The following is a 12,270-nucleotide window of genomic DNA, read 5'->3' on the forward strand; positions in this document are numbered from 1 at the left end:
ACAAAAACTGTGTGTGGGTGTGTGTGATCTATTTAAAAAAATAAGTAAATGAGCTAGTCTCAGATATGAAAAAGGGATCTGGAAGGACGGTTTACAAATATTTGAAAGTTATAAACGTACAGAAGAGAGAGGAATTATTAAGGGTAATACATGGGAATATAAATCGGAGTAATAGGATGAAATTTAGAAAGGGATAAGATTAATAAATGGGAAACACCTTACCAATGAAATATTACACTGTGGAATAGTTTCTAAGTGGAAAAAGTGGTGGAAATCTCATCACTTGGATCTTTTAAGGTTAAATTGGTCAAAACACTAGAAAAAGTACTGTAGGGATCAATCCTGCATTGACAGAGGGATGGATTGAATATTCTAATATGTGTTTTTTGTCACCAGCTTCTGTGACTGTGATTCTATATTACTCCTTTTTAAAAGAAAAACAAAAATAAACCTAATTATACACTCCATATCTGTGAGACGACAGTTGTTTTTCAATCACTGCTCGAACTATTAATTGTTTATTAGTGATAGACATCAAATTTAAAATGATTCTCCATTTCTACTTGTGCCACAGAAATTGAGGATAACCAGACACAGAAAAAATCCTGGGGAAAATCAGCAACGGTCTAAACTAATGAATGTAGTTCTCTACATTTCTTCCTGGTTAAATGTCTAATTGTACATCATGCAGAATAAAGAGTCTTCCAAACATTTCTTTCAGGGAACTGGAATTTGTGTGGTGTAGCACTACACTGATAATGAATACAAAACAGCCTATATTATGTTGATGCATGAAAGACAAGGTTGTTTCAACAGAACAATTAAGCCCCTGAATGAAGATTTTTTTTCTTTTGTATGCAGTAGTTTTTGCCTAGCATGACTGTGATACTGCAGCAAATCATAAGTCTTGCAGAGCAATAGTAACTTGTTTTTGAAGACTCAGTCTTGGGTTTTTCATGCCTTTAGAAAGTGCCCATATTTTCCATGGGGTCTATCTTCTCCGTTTTGTATGTAGCTCCTACCAATGTCTAACCCAGGGTAGAACGGAGCTCAAAGACTCCTTTAGATATATAATTTTAAATCAATGAGCTCTTGCTTTGTCCAGGCCAAATTTTACTAGGTGCTGAGCATTAGGACAAAGTCTTCAAAAGTGCTTAACGGGTCCTGCAATCAGGAGGTATGATTGCAGTATGTGTTGATGTACCCAAGCTAGCTTTGATCTAGCTAGATCAAAACTAGCTTAAATAACAATAGCTGTGTGATGTAGTGGCAGCATGGATGGCAACTGTTCAGGTAGGTACCCTAAGTCTTGGGCGGGCATGGCTGGCCTGTGGAGCCACCATACTGCTGCAGCTTCATTGCTATTTTTATATGAGTTAGCTAGATCAAAATGAGCCCAGGTACGTCTGGATATGCTGCAGTCATACCTGCTGATTGCAGTGAGACATATCCTCAGTGGAATTCTCACAATGCCATGACCCCAGGAGTTGGGGCTTTAAGAAAAACACCAAAATTTATAAAACTTATGAAAAAATTGCAAGAACTGGCAACTCTCCATCTGAGTAGTCCCACTGATGTCAATAGGAGTACTTATGTGCATAAAGTTACTCATGTGTGTTTGAAGAATCAGGGCTTAAAATTTATTATCCTCCCCTGGTGTTGGAGACCCTCCGTTCCCCATTCACTTTCATGGGAATTGAGGGCATTTGGCATCTTCCAAGCGGTACTCAGTACCTTGCAGGGGTAGATCACAAATCTTTTTGTTCTTTCATTTAACATATTGATTAACTTCTATGACAAGATCACAGGCTCAAAAAACCCCTTCTATTACAGAAGCGTCAGTTCATTAAGCAATGGTTCTTTGTTGTTATAGCAACTGTCTAGGTAGATGGCCTGATATGAAATTTGAAAGAGCTGTGATTGCAGGGAGAGAAAGAGAGCAGTAATTCAGTTTCTGAGGGTGGGGGGGGGGCTCCCCCATCCACACCTCCCCCCTATCTTTTTTTTTTTTTGGTTCGTTGGTTGGCTCTGGTTTTACAAGGTGTTGCTTGGATACCAGTGTGTTTTTGTTCACCAAAGCTGTCATCTTAGTCTTGTGCAAAGGAAGCATAATCAGCTAAGTAGCTACATCTTCGAGATGCACTTTCAGAAATAGTTTCTTTTCTCATTATTAATGGTTTAGCTAGACCTCCATAACTCTTCATATCCTTTACATTTAAGCTGTTTAGAAAAATGTTGTGTTTCTGGTGGGAGACTTTCTGCGGAATGGGTGAGTGCTGAATGCTGATTGTCTTGTCTATCTCCTGAGGTTCATGGAGACCTCACACTGATTTTTTTTAACAAGTGTTTTGCAACTCAAGAAATCATTTGTCCCCTCTTTGTCACATGTGTTGCTCTCCCCCAGGCAGCAGGTCACAGGCTGGATAGTTTTTCCCTTGTCTTATGCATTTGAGCACATGCAGATATTGCATTTTACAGCCATGAGGACAAGCACTATAGCAGAAACAATGATACTACTTTGCATTTCTTTAGCCAAAGATTGTGCGGTGTTTTGCAAATGCTCAAAATATGCTTGGCAGCTAGGCACAGGTGCTTTGTTTTGTCATCCGTGAAATGGAGATACTGAGGCAGAGAAGTCAGCAATGAGAGGTTAAGTGATTTGTCCAACAGTCAAACACGAAGTTCATGGCATAGCCAGGAATAGAGCCCAGTGTTCGAGAACAAGAGAACAATAGAACAATCCTGTGTTCGAGGCACAAGATCATCCTTCCATCCCCTCCCTCTGTAATCATTCTTGGAATTTACAAGTGAGCTCGTATTCCATCTTTCTCCTCCTTATTTCACCTCTGCCTCCTTCTCTCCTCAAGTCCCTTTCTCTCTCTCATTCTTTCTCTTAAATGAGAGGTTTCCATTAAGTTCTCGCCTCCATAGCTCCCGCTTCCCCAACAGTGTACTAGAATAGAACCCCCTTCCTGGGATGTCAACAATTTCATGCTGTTCCTGGCCTTGACTCATCCAGCCATGGTCCCTGCCACTGCTTCTGCTCTGAACTGCTCACCTACTGCCACTTCCCCACATGAAGCAGGACTGGAAGTAGGCATCGGGGGAAGAGGGATAAAATGAGAGAGTTGGCCAGGGAAAGGGGTTGGGTCTCAGAAAAAAGGATGTGGTTGCCCTGAGTTGTGACTAACTTCTCCCAATACTCCTGACTTTGCCTTCCTCTCAGAAGCCTTAAGGTCCTCCCTGCTACTCATCACAGGGACCCTTAGAAGACCTTAAAAAAGCGCCTAGTCCTGCAGGTGTGTTACATGTTAATTTTCAAATTTCAGAAAATCACAACGAGTCTCCTAGTCAGTAGTGCAGATTAGAAAGTTTGTCCTGTAATTTGCATGTATATAGTGGCTTTTGTCCACAGATTTTAAGGTACTTCTGCAAATACTGTGTACTTTAAGGAAGTGTTATCATACCTCTGTACAGATGAATAAAGAGAAGCCCAGAGAGATTCAGAGTTATGCATGGCCATGAAGTGGGAACAGCTGGGCATAGAGCCGGTCTACTACACCTGGGGGGATTCTGTGCCACTGCACGTGTGCAAAATTAATGTGCCCCACAGATTTTTTTGCTTCCCTGAAGAAAAATGACTTTCTGACAGGGAAGCAAAGGGAAGCTGCAAGAGCAATCACACACCACTCCCTAGCTGCACAGCTATATCATTCAGGCACCGGGAGCAGCTGACAGAGAGGTAAATCACCGCAGGGCTGGGGGCACCCAGCCAGTGACTCCTACTTTGAGCTGGGATCAGCTGCTAGTCCCACCTGGGCTGGAGGCAGGAGAGGATGGGACTTCCTCTTCCCCTACAAGGAGTGGCTGGGGTTCTGTCAGACCCGCCCCCAGAAACCTCCCCCAGCTGCAGGAAGCTCCGCATCCTCCCCTGCTTCCTGGCCCCATCACTCCTCAGCAGTGAGGGGTGGGGGTCACTGTAGAGGCAGCTGTCCCCCCATCTGCCCAACCCCCATGCATCTGGACCTCCCAAAACCAGATGCCCCCACCAAGCCTCACCCTGTACATCCAGAACCCACCTAACCCTCCATACCCAAACCCCACCCCACTGAACCTCAACCCCTACATCTGGAGCCCCCCCACAACCAGACCCCCTGCCTCCAGCCCCCACTGAGCTCACTGATGGAACCCAGACCATCCCCCACTGAGCTCCCTGTTCTCAAGCTCCCATCCTGATGAGCCCACCTCCCTGCACCACCCTGAGCCCCCACATCCAGACCCCCAAGCCACTGACCCCCAACTAACTGCACCCAGACCCCCACTCCACCAAGCCCCACTCCCCCAGCACTCAGACCCCTCTGCTGAGCCACACCCACTTTCACCTGGAAGCTTTTGCAGAGTCCCATTGCCCCTGCACCTGGAACCCCCCCAATGAGCCTCTGTGCATCCAGAGCCCCCCCACACCTAGACCCCTCCCCCCACTGAACTGCCTGCACCCAGATTGTCCCAGACAGAATCCTCTCACCCCACACTTGGATTCCCTGACACAGACCCCCTCCACACTTGGATTCTGCCTGGTTGAGCCTGCCTCCCCCATACCTGGTGTGCCTGGTGCAGCGGGGCAAGGCCTCAGGGTGTTTCTGGGGCAGGCACAGGCCTTGTGCTGTGTCAGGGTTGGGTGCAGCCTCACCACTGAGTCCATGTCCCTGGGGTGGGGGATGGATCAGGCTGCAGGGTGATCTCCCACCTTCGTACAGCCAGTGGCCTGTGCTCCTCATTGCCATCTAGAGCCTCTGCATTTATTTATTGACAAATAAAGCTTGCAGAATTTTAAAATGCGTGCAGAATTTTTAATTTTTTGGCGCAGAAGGCCCTCAGGAGTACTCTACATTCAGTTTTTGTGCTGCTTGAATTTTTTCTGATGAAGCTATAGTGATATATAAGCAATGTCCACATTTGGGTTTCGCAATGCTTGAACTGCACCTGTTTCAAATGGATACAGTTAAAATGGTACAAAACCTATGCGTAGACCAGCCCTAAAGACGGAATTCTGCCTTCAGTTACACCAGAGCAAAAATGGAGGCTCTTCCAAAGTCAATGGAGTTAATTTGAATTTACACCTACAACATACACCATTGTAAGTGACAGCTCAGTTTGATTTCAGAAGTCCATGTTCCCAGTCCCTTGATCATACAACCACTGCACTGAGCCTCAATATCTGCATGACAAAGCATACTGCAGCCATCACAGCAGTTATTATGTGTTTTATGCCTGGCCCATCCCATTTTAATACAGTGCTGTATAAATATATATATTTTTTCCCCAGGTAGTGCGTTTATTTCTGTCTTATTCCTAAAAGAAACCATGAGGGCTGCTGATATGTTAGGTAAGTAAGCAGTTGCTAACACAAGCATGTGTGGTTCCATATGCTTAGCAAACTGGAACTCTCAAATTCAAACACCCCCACTTGCCCCAGAAAATGTTTAAAGGCATGTACTTTCAAAATCGGGCCCAAGTCACAATGGGAAGGAAAAACTTTAGGCTGTCAAGCGATTAAAAAAATTAATCGCAATTAATGGCGTGATAAAAAATATTGATCGTAATTAATGCTGTTAATAATAGAATGCCATTTATTTAAATATTTTGGATGTTTTCTACATTTTCAGATATATTGATTTCAGTTACAACACAAAATACAAAGTGTACAGTGCTCACTTTATTTTTATTACAAATATTTGCCCTGTAAAAAACAAAAGAAATAGTATTTTTCAATTCACCTCATACAAGTACTGTCCTGCAATCTCTTTATCATGAAAGTTACATGAAACTTACAAATGTAGAATTATGTACAAAAAACCCTGCATGCAAAAATAAAACAATGTAAAACTTTAAAGCCTACATGTTCAATCAGTCCTATTTTTTGTTCAGCCAATCACTCAGACAAACAAGTTTGTTTACATTTTCGGAAGATAATGCTGCCTGCTTCTTGTTTAAATGTCACCTGAAAGTTAGAACAGGCGTTTGAATGGCACTGTTGTAGCCGGCGTTGCAAGATATTTACATGCTAGATGCGCTAAAGATTCATATGTCCCTTGATGCTTCAACCACCATTCCAGAGGGCATGCGTCCATGCTGATGACGAGTTCTGCTCAATAAGGATCGAAAGCAGTGCAGACCAGCACATGTTCATTTTCCTCATCTGAGTCAGGTGCCACCAGCAGAAGGTTTATTTTCTTTTTTTGGTGGTTTGGGTTCTGTAGTTTCCACATTGCTCTTTTAAGACTTTTGAAAGCCTGCTCCACACCTCGTCCCTCTCAGATTTTGGAAGGCACTTCAGATTCTTCAACCTTGGGTCGAGTGCTGTAGCTATCTTTAGAAATTTCACATTGGTATTTTCTTTGCATTTTGTCAAATTTGCAGTGAAAGTGTTCTTAAAATGAACAACATGTGCTGGATCATCTTCCGAGACTGCTATAACATGAAATATATGGCAGAATGCGGGTAAAACAGCAGGGGACATACCATTCTCCCCCAAGGAGTTCAGTCACAAATTTAATCAATGCATTCTTTTTTTAACAAGCGACATCAGCATGGAAGCACGCCCTCTGGAATGATGGCCGAAGCATGAAGAGGCATATGAATCTTTAGCGCATCTGGCACATAAATATCTTGCGAGGCCAGCTACAACAGTGCCATGAGAATGCCTGTTCTCACTTTCAGGTGACGTAATTAAGAAGAGGGCAGCATTATCTCCTGTAAATGTAAACAAACTTGTTTCTTTTAGCGAATGGCTGAACAAGAAGTAGGACTGAGTGAACATGTAGGCTCTGAAGTTTTACATTGCTTTTATTTTTGAGTGCAGTTATGTAACAAAAAAACTACATTTGTAAGTTGCACTTTCATGATAAAGAGATTGCACTATAGTACTTGTATGAAGTGAATTGAAAAATACTATTTCTTTTTTTGTCCTTTTTACAGTGCAAACATTTGTAATAAAAATAATATAAAGCGAGAATTGTACACTTTGTATTTTGTGTTGTAATTGAAGTCGATATATTTGAAAAGTTAGAAAAACATCCAAAAATCTTTAATACATTTCAATTGGCAATTAATTTTTTGAGTTAATCGTATAAGTTAACTGCAATTAATCAACAGCCCTAAAAATCTTATTTGCGTATGAAAATTAGACAGTGATCCAAAATCCTCTAGCCTTAGATCTGTAACTTAGGGTTTACATATGGTAGAAATTACTTACTTAAGATCACTCTTTCATTACATATTTTTAACTCTGAGATGGTATTTAGTATTTTATGAACATGATGCAAGTTCAATACAAATGGTTAGGTGATTAGCTGTTCTTTCAAATTAAAGGGTGTTTTTACACTGTAGGTATTACACAAAAAGTAAAGCTTCACTTAAAAAATTAGAAGTATTTACTCCTTTATACTAACTTAATCATTCCTAAAAGTCAGGAGAGATAATCATGTTGTCAAATGTCTTACTGGGGAACATGGTCTTTGTTGTAAAAGCAGTAGGCTTTCTGGCTGCCTCAAAGATTTTAGTTGTGTTTCAAAACTGTCTTGCTCTGCATTCTTCTTTTAAAGCCTTGAAGGAATCAAGCATTTGAACAGAAAGAGGCAAGCAGATTTCAGTTTTTTTCTTTTAAACTGTGCCTTCCCAGATGAATTACCCAAGTGAGCAGTGCCATGGATATTTCTGGGGACATGTTACTCATGTGGCATGTTGAGCAAGATTTAGTCCATAGTGTGATAATTATAGCACAGCTGATGTTGTGCACATTTTTGAGAAAGAGGTTCAGTGGTGTTCCAACAGCCTATAATATTTACTTCGGTTTTGGATCCTAATCTGCCAACTCAGCTGATACACTGAGACTGCATCCCTCAGCTGATCATTGCCTTATACGTTGCTTTCACTAGCATTCAACACTGATTTATTTTATTTCTGTTAGTTTGACTTTGCATGAAGGATTTAACAATGTTGCTGCATTCCACAGGAATGAGCTGTATAATGGGAAATAGGTGATGTTTTTTCAGGCACATAAATTTAGTACAGTTCTGCTTTTCCAAAGAAACCGTGCTGTAGGGGTGCCAGCAATGTCCTGCTGATGTGCTTTGTTTTGTATTCTTAGACCTCATGTTCCATATTGATTTATTGGTTTCCAAGAATGTTTAATGATTACTTAAAAAACAACTACATTGAATTAGGCAAGATATTAGCTAATCAATGGAACTTCTGAGCTCAGTAATCAGCCCAGTTACATCTAGATATCCCCAGGAGCATCTGTGTTTGTCAGCTGGCTATCCACAGGGCAGAAGTTCCAGACTTTTATTAAAAACACAATAATACAAGTTTGACCTTGAAAAGGGGTCCCCACAACCAGATAGCTGAGTAGCCTCTTGCAAATCAACTCTGCCCTTTTATGAAACAGTTCGTAGATCTACAAGGATGGTAGGGAGTGGCAAAAGTGCTGGCTTCATGTTAGCTTCACACTTAGCTCTGAAGTTGTCACACATCTGTTGCTCTTAGAGATTCCAGGCCAGATCCTTAGCAGTGTAAATCTGTGTAGCTACTTTGACTTCAGAGGAGCTACACTGATTTACACGAGCTGAGAATATGCCCCTGCCTCAATAAACAGCATGTCCTTTTAGTTGAGAGTAATTTGGGACATGGCTATCAGAAATAAGAGACCTGATTCTCCTTTGTCCTGCATTTGGTGTTAAAGCCAAGCATCTTCTTAAATGCTTTGCTGAACCAGGGTCCTATTTCAGAAAAGTATGAAATTATGCTGATAATGTCTCTTTACAGTTCTGAAGGAGTTCCCCAGAATTCTTCTGGATTTATTTAAAAACCATACTAGATAAGACTTCAGATGCAGGCAACATGACTAACTAATTGTATATCTGATTAAATGGACTTAACTTTATGCCAGAAACTACTTTCAAAGGGGCTTGAAGGGTAAATTGGACAATAATATACTTTGTAAAAGTAATGTGTGTTTTATTTAAAGGTGGAACCCTGACAATTGCAGGAACATATTTGTTGGTGACATTCGCTCCAAATGTAACCCAGGAGCTCACGGCAACTAAAATACAGAATTATTTAATTAGCTGGCAGTTTCTGATCTATGTGGTGAGTTTCTTGTTTATAATTCTCTGTAAGTCAAAATATCTTGATTTTTGCATCACAAGTCACAATGTCAAACAGCTGCTCCTGAAACAAATTGTTCCCAGTACCATGGCCATAGCCATGTGCTGCAGATGAGCTCCTCAAGTGCTTTCCTCCTCTCCGTCCCTTGGGTCCAACAGATCCTGACATTTGTAGAACTTCAGAAGAGCAGAGGGTAGATTGAGAAAAGGGTGGGAATTTGCAAGAAGAGGAGAATTTAAATATTAGTGGCTTGGGAGGGAGTAAATATTGGCACTGGTTGTACGTGATTTGAACGTATTTATTCCACATTTTCTGTACCTGCATCTAAGTGTATTTATTTATTTACAACTTGAAATGATAGTGGTCTTGAAGATGGGGCCCTATTTCTTCTTTGATTAGATGGCTCAGTTGTGCTCCCTGTGTTGCCCAGCCAAGTCAAATGGCTCCTTATTCCACTGATTGGCTGAGTGAACGATTCTGCACTGTTGCTATTAGCTGTTAATCAACATCTGAATTTGAATTCAAATACCAAAATACCACTTTGATTAGCTCTCCTATATACAAACCTTCAAAATCCATCCTTGCTCTTTGATGCACTCTAATTAGCTTCAGGAACAAGACCAGAGTGAGTGGGAAGACTATGTCTGTCTCTCAAAAATGCAGAAAAATATCTGCTTCATCTGGATGTAGAAGTTGCAATATGCTCTAAATGCCAGAGGTGTTTTATTCTCCCCTCCTGACCGAGGTTATTAATGTCTTGTCATTTTAAAAAAATGACATTTTCAAATAGGTGAAGATTTCACAGTGCTCAGTTAAGACGTTACAGACTAGATAGCTTCGCCCTGAGTCCTCACGGCTCCAGCCAGTTTACCAGCTCACAAAGCACCTATTCTGTAGATGAGACTGTTGATAAAGCAGTCAGTACAAGACAGTACTAAACAGCATTTCTTTCTTCCATTGACTGTGCATTTTCAAAGCTCATGAAAGATGGTGATACAGCTCAGTAGAAGAGACAAATGGGGTTTCTCTCCATAAATCAAAATATGCATTTTTAGTCATGCAACAGAGGTGATTTCAAGGTGCTGCATGGAGACTGAGCCATACAACTTGGCATCGGTGTCAGTGGGCATTGGGTAGCTCTGTTCTGTGCACAACATAGAAACTCTGCCGTTCAATATTTTTAAAAGGCCCGGCTTTTTAAGAAATGCTTTTAAATAGCTGCCTTGCATTCTTAAAAAGCTTCATGTAAAGATGTTAGAGAAATAAAGTACCCAGTACACCCCCATTGACAGCACAGGTTTTAATGAGCGGCTTGCTTTGCTAAAATGCCAAATGATATTTCAGTGTCAATGAACGAACACTTTTGCAAAATCAATGGCTTGTCTGGAATAGGGCCATCTCCCACTTCGGGAGATTAAGGCCTTGCTGGACATGTGCCTGGCTCTTCCCAGGAGAAATTGTAAAGGAAATTCTTACCCCTTCTTTTAAAGATTACTTGTTTTAAAAAAAGGGAAAAAAGCACCACATTGATTAGCTAATATCCTACCTAATCCCAATGCAGTGTCTGTGCTCAGTAATCAGCTCACTTATATCGAGTTACCCCCATCAGCATCCTTGGGGGCTCATCATCTGACAATTTACCCTCCAAACCTTGTCTCCTTTCACTTGCCCCTTTGCCTCCTTCATTGTGTCCAAGCCCCATGTCTACCTAGACCCCCCCCTTATTTCCTTCTCCCACTTTTGCCTCGCTGCATTCTTTCCAAATCACATGTCCCCCGATGCCTGAAGCCCCCTCCATGACCTGTTCAACCATGACCCCATTAAACTCTCTCCTCAAAACTCACCTCTTCCACAAGACCTATTATCTCATCTTCTTCCTTGCTCCCAAATACCACTCCCCACCTGGAGCCAGGCAGCCTTGTCAATTTCATGGCATGGTGAGCCAGGAAAGGAAAGGCAAGGCAAGGCAAGGCTGCTGGGCTCCTGGCAAGGAGTGGAACTGGGAGCCAGGTCAGAGGCTGCCCCCGCCTCTCCATCTGGCTCCCAGCTGGGAGTGGGGGGAAGCCCCCCGGGCTTTTCATCCTGGCTTCCAGACAGGAGCAGGGTCAAGCACAGCTCTCCAGAGAAATGGGTGCTTTCTTGTCAATTTCATGGCTCCTGCCATGAAATTGACAAGAGAGATGACCTAAGTAAGGCAGTATCTACACAGACACTGTCTCTACATCAACATAGTAAGCCTTATGCCTCTCATGGAGATGGAGTTATTATGTTGGTGTAGTAGGGCACTTAGGGCTTGTTGATGGGCAGCGTATCTGTGGGCTGTGATCGATCCAGCGGGGGTCGATTTATCGCATCTATGACGCAATAAATTGACCTCTGAGCACTCTCCCATCGACTCTGGTACTCCACCAGAACGAGAAGCTCCGGCGGAGTCAACAGAAGAGCGTCAGCTGTCGACTTACTGCAGTGAAAACACCACAGTAAGTAGATCTAAGTAGGTTGACTTCAGCTACACTATTCATGTAGCTGAAGTTGTGTATCTTAGATCGACCCCGCGCAGTAGTGTAGACAAGCCCTTACAATGGTGGGAGGAAGGCTGTAGTGTGTACACTGGCATAATTAGGTCAACATAAGCTCGCTTTCTAGTGTAGACCAGCTCTAAGAGTTTCAAGATTTGGATACTGTGGTGTTGGGTTCTCACTGTACTGTCTGTCCTCCCCAGAGTCTGTCACTATCCCAGCACACTCTCTGCTCTCTCTCTGTCCAAGTCCTTAGAGATGGTAGGGCATCCTGTGTATGAGGGAATGGGGTATTTGGAGCATCCTCAGGCTGCTACTTGTATCCCAGTGTGGGGTGAGGATATCAGGGCTGCCAGCTTCCTGGTGCAGGGTTCTATGCTGAGCTGGCTGGCTGCAGCGCTGTTCCCCACTGCATGCTGCCTCCTGCTCTGTTCGGCTTTCTGGCATCCTGCATAATAGCAGCTGAGTGGAAAAAAGCGGCCAGCAGAGCATGCTGTGACAGAGCTGCAGCCAGCTGGGTGGGGTGCTCTGTCAGAGTTAGAGGTGGGGGCATCAGTGGAAGGCAAAAGGTTTGGAGGGAGAG

The 12,270-nt window shown here is 42.7% G+C and overlaps 1 protein-coding gene across 2 annotated transcripts in view; it reads left to right on the top strand.

Moving 5' to 3' along the window:
• Positions 1-12,270, top strand: part of NIPAL2 (NIPA like domain containing 2) — a 68,748-nt gene that overhangs the window by 35,238 nt on the left and 21,240 nt on the right. For both annotated transcript variants that reach the window (XM_048841321.2, XM_075125032.1), the window contains exons 4-5: positions 5,327-5,386; positions 9,029-9,150. In XM_048841321.2, the coding sequence (XP_048697278.1) occupies positions 5,327-5,386; positions 9,029-9,150 (182 nt within the window). The remainder of the gene's footprint in view (positions 1-5,326; positions 5,387-9,028; positions 9,151-12,270) is intronic.

This window comes from Caretta caretta, chromosome 2, assembly GCF_965140235.1.
Source record: "Caretta caretta isolate rCarCar2 chromosome 2, rCarCar1.hap1, whole genome shotgun sequence".
Classification (NCBI taxonomy): domain Eukaryota; kingdom Metazoa; phylum Chordata; order Testudines; family Cheloniidae; genus Caretta; species Caretta caretta.